Source organism: Eptatretus burgeri, chromosome 12, assembly GCF_056783735.1.
Source record: "Eptatretus burgeri isolate ZD-2024b chromosome 12, Ebu_testis_v1, whole genome shotgun sequence".
In the NCBI taxonomy this organism is placed as follows: Eukaryota; Metazoa; Chordata; class Myxini; order Myxiniformes; family Myxinidae; genus Eptatretus; species Eptatretus burgeri.
In genome coordinates, this window is record NC_140972.1 from 2,603,084 (window position 1) to 2,614,112 (window position 11,029).

The 11,029-nt window shown below is 41.6% G+C and overlaps 1 protein-coding gene across 3 annotated transcripts in view; it reads left to right on the forward strand.

Annotated features, from left to right (window-relative positions):
• The window catches only part of POLR1E (RNA polymerase I subunit E), a 42,061-nt gene extending 33,009 nt beyond the window's left edge, over positions 1-9,052 (forward strand). For all 3 annotated transcript variants that reach the window (XM_085849263.1, XM_085849261.1, XM_085849262.1), the window contains 4 exons: positions 656-795; positions 6,059-6,140; positions 6,371-6,508; positions 8,593-9,052. In XM_085849263.1, the coding sequence (XP_085705389.1) occupies positions 656-795; positions 6,059-6,140; positions 6,371-6,508; positions 8,593-8,767 (535 nt within the window). In that variant the 3' untranslated portion in view covers positions 8,768-9,052. The remainder of the gene's footprint in view (positions 1-655; positions 796-6,058; positions 6,141-6,370; positions 6,509-8,592) is intronic.
• The last annotated feature ends 1,977 nt before the right edge of the window (positions 9,053-11,029 follow it).

Consider the following 11,029-nt stretch of genomic DNA (forward strand, 5'->3'; position numbering starts at 1 on the left):
ATGTGTGCTTGGTGTTATGGGGGGTAGGTGGTACATGTGTGCTTGGTGTTATGGAGGGTAGGTGGTACATGTGTGTTTGGGGAGGGTAGGTGGTACATGTGTGTTTGGTGTTATGGAGGGTAGGTGGTACATGTGTGTTTGGTGTTATGGAGGGTAGGTGGTACATGTGTGCTTGGTGTTGTGGAGGGTAGGTGGTACATGTGTGCTTGGTGTTGTGGAGGGTAGGTGGTACATGTGTTCTTGGTGTTGGGGAGGGTAGGTGGTACATTTGTTTGCTGTTGTGGAGGGTAGGTGGTACATGTGTTCTTGGTGTTGGGGATGGTAGGTGGTACATGTGTGCTTGGTGTTGTGAGGGGCGGTGGTATATGTGTTCTTGGTGTTGTGGAGGGTAGGTGGTACATGTGTGCTTGGTGTTGGGGAGGGTAGGTGGTACATGTGTGCTTGGTGTTATGGAGGGTAGGTGGTACATGTGTGCTTGGTGTTGTGGAGGGTAGGTGGTACATGTGTGCTTGGTGTTGTGGAAGGTACGTGGTACATGTGTGCTTGGTGTTGGGGAGTGTAGGTGGGACCTGTGAAAAGGTAGTTGTGGTATTGTTTGTATGTGTGGACTTGTTGTCCATCAATTTGAACTTGTATTGGGTATCTGTCCTTGCAGACTGGGCCAATTCACAAAGCATATTTTGTGTGAAGGACCTCCAAAGAACAGAGATGCTGCACAGCATGCAGCCTGCCTCTGGTACCTGGAAACCATGTTTGCTTTTTCAAACCTCACTTCCAACAAATTGCAGTGCAAAGGTGAGGCAAACATTTCAGCTTTGTATTTCTTCACAACTCGCTCAGTTGGTTTCATTTCTCTCGTTGAGACGTCACTGCTGTGTTGTGAAATGACAGTGTGATTAGAAATGAAATCTTGTATTCGTGTTTATCAATTTTCATGGTGGACTATGATTCGAGACTTTCTTGCACTTACTTTATATTTAAAAAGCCAAAGGTATGTTGTTGTTGTTGTTGTTCGTGATTTCCTCTGCATGTTACAGGATAACTTTTTCATGGTTGGCTTATTACCTCTGCCACCGAAGGTGGACGGAGGTTATGTTTTCACCTACGGCTGTCTACTTGTTTGTCTTTCTGAGTAGGATATCTCAAAAAGTTGTGGGCTGATTCGGACGAAATTTGGTGGACAGGTTGGGTCTGTGACCAGGAAGAATTGATTAGATTTTGATGAAGATCTGGATCTGGAAACTCGAATTTTAAAAAGCGATTTTTCACCATTGAGAGACGGGGCAAAAAAAGATAAAAAAAACATGATATTTCAAAAAGTTGTGGATGGATTATGACAAAACCAGGTGGTCAAGTTGATTCGGTGACGGAAACAAGCAGATTAGATTTTGGTTTCGGACCAGATGCAGATCCTGTCTATCAGTGGGATACAAAATATAAACTGTTCAGCTTGGTGGAGGTATGCGCTCTACTGAGTGTCGTTCTAGTTTTGAATGTTTCTCAATTGGGACGGTGATTGGTTCAAGCTGTAGTCGTGTTTTTGCAGCACTCGAAACATTGGCAAGTCATCATTCGCCTCCCCGCCTTCTCACAGAGGGTTCGGGGGGGCGGGGGAGATTCTGTGCCCATGACATGCCCCTGGGTACTACCAACACGTATACAAAATTTGATCGATTATCGGCCCAGCCCTGTTTTTACCCCATGCAGGTGAAGTAATTGGTTCATGTCTGTCTGTCTCTGTGTCCGTCCGTCCATCTTGTCAGTTTATGATTGAGGAATGGCTTATTTGAATTGAATTATATTTTGAACATGAATGAAGAGACGAGCGCTTCGTTTTACCGTACCTTGGCTCTGAATTTGTTCCGATCGCACATGCGTTGAGAGGATCGAGCTAATATTTTCACTCTGTTTGCCTGCCTGGCAGTCAAACAAAATTGAAAATTATTGCAAACAGGAAACTTGTTATTTCTTGCAAAAAGGAAAACAGAGAAACTATTGCAAACAGGAAAAGCCTTCAGGACCCCCAGTCTTTGATGATAGGAGGGAAACTACGGGGTAACCTTCCCGGGTCAGATTGCGGTGGGCTGTGTCGGCGTGGTGCTGAGGTGTCGTCCACCAGACGGCGATCTCATCAGGTTAACCTGAGGCGGTCTCTTCGGGTGGGTACCTGGAATGTCCTATCCCGAAGAGATGGAGATGGGACAGGCGTCTGCTTCGAGGATGGCCAGACTGATGCCCCTCGAGTTCCGGTGCAAAGTGGACGCAACAACGTGCTGTAGCACATGCACCGTATGAATGTATGTATATGTATAGATGTAAAATGGCAGTAAAATCTGGAATTATTTTTTTATTTTCCACCTTTAACCCATTTTGAACCTTTATTTAAAGTGAATTATGTGCTTGAAGATTGTATAAAACAAATTGCCTTCATAATGCTTCCAAGAACCATGCATTATATTGATATGTAGCATTAGAGGGCGTGCCATGTTTGGCGAGGTGAAGACGACGTAGCCATTATGGGTATGTTCCGATAATCTCCATTAACTTGTCTTTATTGTCACCACCATCAGCACTGCGATGATATTGCTGGATAAAGTTTATCATCATCGTGATTATTAAAGGTAAGTTTCATGATCTCAATAATGCAAGAAAATAAACTTTATTTGATGTTCTTAACCGTTGAGGTGGCTGGCTTAAAATTTTCGGGTCTTGAGTTTGAGCCCTTGTCGTGCCATTACATAACACCAGGTGGGTTGATTCGGCCTGTCATCCTTCTGAGGTCGGCTAAGTATGAGTACCAGTTTCTTGGAATGGAAACGGGGGGGGGGGGGGCATTGCATCAGTGGCACAGCCACGCACCCAGCAATGATGCAATTAGCAGCCACAAGGTGCATACAAAATAAAAATAATAACTCAAGAAAATAAACTTTATTATATGTTCTTAACAACCTTTTTATTTATGAAAATATAGAGCACAAAAATAATGCACAAATGTGTTAACGGTACAGTTTGAACAAATTTTAAAGTTGAAGTCCCTTACCCTGTTTTACCCATTACCGCCTAAGTTTGTGGATTTGTGGTTCACGGGGATTTTCAAGAATGTAACCCCCGAGAATGGCAAGGTCCTCCTGTATATTGTTATGGGTTTGCTGGCCATGTTCATGAGTGGCCTGTCTCGGACCCACTTCCCGACCTTTGACCCTGAAGCCGACGAGCCACAGATAATTCCGTGGTATGGTGGGTAGCTTAGCAGCCATGGACACCATCTGAAGCAACTAAATCTGATGGGGGTCCCCATGGCCAAATCTCGTGTTACCTTCCTGGTGACTTGGTTATCCCAGATGGGGAACCGTGCTCACGATGCCCCACCTTTATCTATTGATGATGTACAGTCGAGCTGAACTGCAAGTGGGACACTGGCTAGGCTGGTCGAGCTGTAGGATACATATCAGTAGGGTACAACCTACCCTCTATTTATTACACACTCTCTCGGACAATTTCAAACATTACAGCAATCTTACGATGTTAAACAGGCAAGTGTATGTGCGGTGTAAACACAAATATCACCGGTTTCTACCAATCACGGGCAACCTATTGTGTTCCAAATTAATTGTTGCCAATTGTGATTTTTGAACTGAGATGAGTCATTGTTTGTGTTCGCGTGTACAATTGCCTCCCATTACGAACCTTTTGCTGCTCCTCACGCACCGTTAATTGTAGTAATCAGACCAGCATCCGTTGAAGACAAAGTCTTCGATATCCCCTGCCATAGTAAATGAGGACAAGGAGCAAAAGGCACCAGTTCAATATATTCTTGATGTGTGTACCAAATGTCATAAAGAAATAGTTAATAGTTTTGCAACTCTGCTCTGGAAACAAAGGTTAACCTCAATTATTTCTTAATACCCAACTTGTTTCCATGGAAAGTGACAAATTTTTTTGGGGGAAATCTCTAAATATCAACAGGCACCAGTTCACCACTTGCTTGATATGTGTACCAAATTTCATAAATATATATTGAGGAGATTTGTAGTTAAGCTCCGGAAACGAAATGCGACGAACGGATGGAACCCATTTCTATATCCCCCGCCAATTTCGTTGGTTGGCGGGGGATAATAATGAATCGTCATCGAACAGGAAATGCTGTACGTAGATCTTGTAATCATAGATCGACAAGATCTAGTAGTAGACACACAACAGTTAATAATGGTGTCCAAACGTAAAACTATGGACAAAATTAATCTTCAAAAAAATAACATTAAAATTGATCGTAAGCCCAAATAAAATAAAATAAATTAAAATTAATCTTCTTAAGCCAAAAGATTAAAAATACAATAAATTCAAATTTATCTTCTCTGTGGCAATGCAGCAGGCAACCTCGTCATGCTCCCAATAATCCAATAGCTATGGCAAGTTCTACCTCCACATCTTTCTAACCAAGATGGAGTAGCCTTTCATGGTTGCTTTATGCAGTTTCTTCTTCCAGAAGAGCATGGGAGGAGTCGATTTATTGATATAATTCCAGCCACCAAGATTTAATTGACAAGGTGAGAGCTAATTGGTTATTCCCTCCATTCGCAGGTGAGGGATGTGGGTGGGTCTTCATTTTTAATTATTTATATGTTTATTGCTTCAGACATTTGCACGTCGTACATGCTTGGGAGACTTGTTTGTCTGCATTTTTGTCTGTGCTGTCACTGACGATTCACCGAGCGATGAAACCGGTCCGGCAGCTGAGAGGGTGTGTAACATTGCGATTCTCATGTGTGTACAATGTGTGAACGTCTTTACAGCTGTGGAGGGACTCTGGGAAGGGTTTGAAACAGCAAAGGGCTTACCTTGATAGTCTTTCCTGGTTGCTTTATGCAGCTTCTTCAGCAAGAAGAGCATGAGAGGAGTTGATTTATTTATATAATCCTAACCGCCTGAGTTTAATTGATTATATTCCTTCCATTCACACTGAGATGTGGGTGGGTCTTCATTTTTCATATACGTGTGTGTGTGTGTGTGTGTGTGTGTGTGTGTGTGTGTGTGTGTGTGTGTGTGTGTGTGTGTGTGTGTGTGTGTGTGTGTGTGTGTGTGTGTGTGATTTTGTACATTTTTGTGTGCTGACGGACACCGAAGTCGACACACCAGGAAAAATGACAACCGTCAGAAAGCATCCGTAAATGAAAATATGGATCAATGACAACAAAATAAATGAAAAAAATCGATGCAGGTGAGTGACCCGAAGCAATGGGGAAACACGGTTCATATGCTTACACAATGTGTAAGCACACCCTGCGAGTGTGTAATATATATATATATATATATATATATATATATATATATATATATATATATATATATATATATATATATATTGTGTGTGTATTTCAATTGTAATGTGCTTATTTGTGGTTGTTGTCGATCTTCCTCGATATTTTCTCAAAACCCAGGAACCGAGCCCCCGCTTTGCCATTGGCCCTTGGTTTCCACGATCGCGGCATTTTCCAAGAACCTAACCCCCACGATATTGGAGGGTTTACTGTATACGTGGGTGTGCACTTATGGGTCAACATAAACATATAAGTTAATCTGAAACTGAAATTAAATAAGTGTATCCTGTATTCATGCAGCCTTCAACCCAATAACATGCTGTGGGGCGGAGCACTGAGGAAAGGAATTTGAATGTGCTTTGAACAATGCTGTGTTCAGGCTATGTGCCTGAAATGCTTGATGGCTGCACTCCCACATGAAGGAGAAATGTACTGGGGGAAATAATTATTTTGGGTGGCTTTTTAAAATCGTGTCCGAGTACACCGAATTGAACCATTGCCATGGATCTTGGAATGAAAACATCTGGACCCGTTCGATGCAAGATTCCAGACTGTCCTGGAATCTTGCATCGCAGAAAGTGGACGATTGCTGTAACACTGAAATTAAAAAAAAACAAACTTTTCTTTGTCAACATAAGTTTTCACAAATGAGATGTAAAGCATGAGAGTGAATGCCACACAATCTCTCTTCTGTGCCTTCTTGTGCTCCTTCTAAAATGCATCCTAATTTGCATTGACAGACCCCCTTGGACCTGGAGTTCCACCTGTGGTTGCTGACAAATTGATGGATACTTTTACGACACAGTCCTATCGCAGTGAGAGGTGGAAATTGATGGAACAATTTATTTTGAAAGTTTTTCGGTTTTCCTCTTCTTACCTGCCTCGTTCTCTTTGTTTACCTCCAGCTTTCTTTCCCGATATCGTTGTTTGTCTGTATGCTTATCGTCTGCCTCTTCTCTTGGTTTGTGGAATGATGGTGCACTTGCACCTTGAAATTGCTTTGCTTGTCGAGTGCAATTGACCTTGGATTGGTTTGTGCCTTTGTGGTGTAGTGGCAGTATGACTCGTGTGATAACCCCGCCACTGAAGGACAAGTTGAATGTTTACGCTCTCGCCATTGCACTGCACATCTCTGATTTCAAAATGGATATCACTCACCTGCGAGCAGACCTGAAGGTTTCTCAAAAAAAGTGAGCTGCTTTACCTCATTCTGGTTGTATAACAAGCTAGAAAGTAATATCTGGGGTCAGAACATCACTGCACAGTACTGGCATGAGTAAACCATTTTTACCTCAGTCACCGAGGGTGGAAGGAGGTTATGTTTTCACCCCTCTCTGTGTTTGTTACTTACGAAATCTAAAGATTTCGTAAGTATATTGATGACTTCCATCCTCTGTTTGTGTGTTTGTTTGTGTGTTTCTTTGTCGGCACGATAACTCGAGAACGGAAGAAGCTACCAATGTCAAATTACACCACGTGATTCAGGAGGGTGATTGCTAGCGCTGATTAGATTTTGGTCAAAATCGGTCAAAGGTCAAGGTCACAGTGAGGTCAAACATAATTCCGTAAATTCATGTGGAGAAATGGAGTATTTTTGCTTTGGTCGACGTTACGAGTTTGTTTTAACTTCGATTTTAAATTTGTCTTCGGTTTTTGCGATCGCTTGGGACGCTTAACACTCTGTTGTCGAAATTCTGGTAAAAATCGGATGTTTTAGAGACGTTTTAAGATCGTATAAAAAATATTTCACTCACCGCGTCATGGCTTGTCACGTGGTGCAGCGCGCTCGAGCAGACACATCGTTGATCACGTAAAGGTTTTGTGTGTGTGCGCGCTGACGGTGTTTTCGATAAAGATGGTGTTTAAAAGTCATTTTTTTATCCCAATAAAGGTTATCGTCGCATGCCTGACTCGCTAAGCCGTCGGATTATGTAAAGATTGTTGGTGGATGGCCGAATATTACGGTTTTGTGACTGATAAAATAATATTAAATAATTGCGTGGAGAAATGGAGATTTTTGCTTCGGTCGACGTTACGATTTTTGATGGTTTGATACAGAATCATCGTAGAAACTTCTGGTTTGCGTCGCTACCTTCTCTGGAGACAGCTTTTATTAGACAAGGTCAGAGGTCAAGTTGACGATTTCCTAAGTACCAGTCTATGACTGCTTGTTTGCTTGTTTGTTACTTGCAAAATCGAAGATTTTTCAAGTATATTGGTCAGTTGATTAGGTTATTCTGTCTGTTTGTCTGTTTTTCAATCGCCTACAGGTCACAATTTAAACCGGTCGTCATGAAACTTTACCACATCGTAGAGTTTGTCATAAGCAGATTGTTTTTGGGTGAAATTTGTCAAATTTCTAAAATCCTCAATTTTTATCCGATTAACTAGAAATTTGAAGATTTTCAGAGCTCACTGAATTCAACCACCAATTATTTTGGAGGTCAACATGGACCAAAAGGTCAACATCGGCCGAACTTCTCATCTTGTCAATTTTCATCTGATTGACTTGGAATTTGAAGAGGAGTTGCATATTTGGTCTTTGAATTCAACCACCAATTATTCTTCAAGGTCAAATTCGTTTTATGGAATTTTGCCAGTGTCGTGCTTGGCACGACGTCTTTTTCCTGTTTGTTTGTTTGTGTGCAGGATATCTCAAAAAACTTTGATGGATTCAGATGAAATGTGAAGGGCACTTTGGGTATGTGATAAGGATGAACTGATTAGATTTTGGTGAAGATCCGGATCCGGATCCAGACACTGGCATGTTTTTTATTTTTATTTTATTTTTATTTTATTTTATTTTTTTTAAGTGATTCTTCACCATTGAGAGAGAGGGTTAAAACCTATACATCGCATGATATCTCAAAAAGTTGTGGACGGATTCAAACGAAATTTGGTGGACATATTGTGAATGTGAGGATGAAGAATTTATTCAGTTCTTGTCAGCTCAGGTCATTTATGGGAGCATGCGTCGGAACAGCGTGTCGATATTCACCAATTTTGGTGAATATCTGAACCTGGATCTGATTATTTTTACAATGATTCTTCACCATTGACATGGGACCAAAAACGATATACAGCATGATATTTCAAAAATGTATTGGGCCCGATGTGTTTTAGTGAATCGGGCATTGTGTGTCGGAGTATTGTCTCCACTGAGTGCCTTTCTTGTTTTTTTATTGCATTCACATTTGCAGTAAATCTCAAGACCTGAAATGTTTCACAATTGACCATTGTGCAAGGACTTTGGAACTGTTGACTGTGTTTTCAGGATTGTGGAGCTGGGCAGGGCCATGGGTCTAAGAATCAAACGTGCTTCGGTCTCAAAGAACCAGAAGACCAAACCTGAATTTCGTTTGGAAGACATTCATTGGCAGGCCACACTCCAGTTACCTTTCGTCTTACCTGAACCTCCTGTGGCCAGGAAGAAGAAATGGACACGATGAACAGCAGACCTGCACTTCTGCAAACATGCCAAGGGTTGGATTTTATTTTGGGATGCATGTGTCACCTGCTTCCTGTGGATAAATAATATCCAGCAAAACCGATTCCTTTATCTGACATCATTCTTACAAAATCAATTGATGGATTTCTTTGTTTTGAGCAATTTATTTATTTGCTGTTGGAGCCAGAGATTTATCATTCATAAATTTCTCGTAATGGCCTTTGTACTGCTCAAAAAGCTATGGCTGATGGAACCTTCATAATAAACAGGTTTCCCTACCTTTTTACCTTCTGCCTCTTGACCAAGGACCGTCATTATGACCATTTGGTGAAAAGAGTTAAGAAAGTATGATCGAAATTGTCAGTTTTTAGGTCAGCTTGCTGACCTAATATAACCGTTCGATGTCCTCAGATCCGTCCGTCTGTCTGTCTCTGTCTCTGTCTCTGTGTCTGTGTCTGTGTCTGTGTCTATGTCCATCCGTCTGTCAATTTTTATTTTTCGATCTCCTCCTTGACGTCTCGGCCTATTGAGTTCTAAGTTGACACGATGATAATACTAGTTGCTCTCTGTAGATCGTCTGAGCTCTTTTTCACATTTTCTCCTCGGGGTCAAGGTTACAGGGTCATCAAGTGCAAAATGACCGATTGGTCGAATGGCCTATAAGGAAGCATCGGACGGATATAATGCAGAATGGGTTCCATAGGGATTATTAAGAAGATTTAATTCGACCAACTGGTTTCTCGTTACCTCTGTCGTCTGGCCCTGTTTATTGGGCAGCACGAGGTCCGCCGACTTCAACATGGCTTCACGTGGTTATTTTAAATTTTGTTTTCACTTTCATAGTCGCTAGGGTTGATTAACACTCGACTGCATCAAGTTTTGTGAAAATTGAATGTTTATGTCTTCGGTCTGTGTGAAATGCATTGCAGCGCGGGGTAGCTTCCATGGCCTTCCATCCGTTTCCATACCATATAACGAGTCTGTCTTAAGTTCGAGTTGATTTCTGTTTTCACTTTTGGGACCTTCTGGTGCAGCTACACGTTTAATGAAGATAATTTTCGTGCAAATCCGCTCAGAAACGCACTTTTCATGAGGAAAATATATTCAATTCAAATAACCGTGACACTCTGGAAGGGACACCACATGCTTTCCATTCACTGCTTCACCTCGTCACCTGTCCTCCTGAGGGACTGCTTATTCGTAGCATCTGTGAGATTAATGTTTATATTTTAGATGGTTTGGGGATGTGTTCTACAAGAATCTGAAAGAATTCCGGTGAAAAACGGATGTTTTAAGATTTTGTTAGGGCATTTCATCCGACGGCGAGCTGGCTGGTCACCTGACGCCGCACAGACGTGCAGGTCGCGAGTGATTGAGCTTCTCGGTGGTCGGAGGGTCCTTTTTAGTTGGGGTCCAGCTCTGTCCTGGATACAGCCATTAAATGCACACACTTAGAGTATTTATTTCATGGCCATCAACGCAGGTTTGAAAATTGTATAATGATGTTGGGAATGATTCCTAGAATATGGAGATTTTTGCTTTGAGCGGCCTCACGCGGTTATTTTAAATTAAATTTGAATTCTGTTTTCACTTTCCGGAGTCACGACGGTTGATTAACACTCGGTTACATCAAGTTTTGTATCCGAGCTGACCGTCAAACCCGCTCGGGTGTATTATTATATTGTGTTTTGTCATTACATTTACAAAGCCTCATGAGGTCCAGCTTTAAGGTTTCCCAAGGTTCTGATGGTGTTGTTGGTCTTTATTCCATATAGCCAAGGCCTGTTCCAGTTTGCTTTGCCCTTTACAAGTAAAATTTAATCAATCTGCAGTTTGAACATTCACTTTCTTTTCTTTTCATTTATTTTCTTGTTTAACCCTCTTCCTCCCTGCTGACTCAGTGCTGAGAGCAACCTGGTCCATTTAACGTTGGTTCCATTTTGAATGGTTGTTGAAAAAGTAATTTATGAAATATTTATTATCTCGTACGCATCGCGCAAAGTTAGAGAAAACATTTGCTTCAGTCTGTCTGTCGAGTAATGAAAAAAAAAACAGAAAATCATTCCAAACAGGAAACTTCTTGTTTTTAGAGACTTCAGAAGGGACCCAAACAACGGACGTGTAAAAGAGGGTGAGTCGACCGTGGTAAACGTCCGAATCAATGGGTGGTTTTTTTTGGGGGGGGAGGGGGAAGTATTCACACCCCTCGAATTTTGGCGCATTTTGTTGTGTTTCCGACTGAAATTAAAATGGATTGAATTTA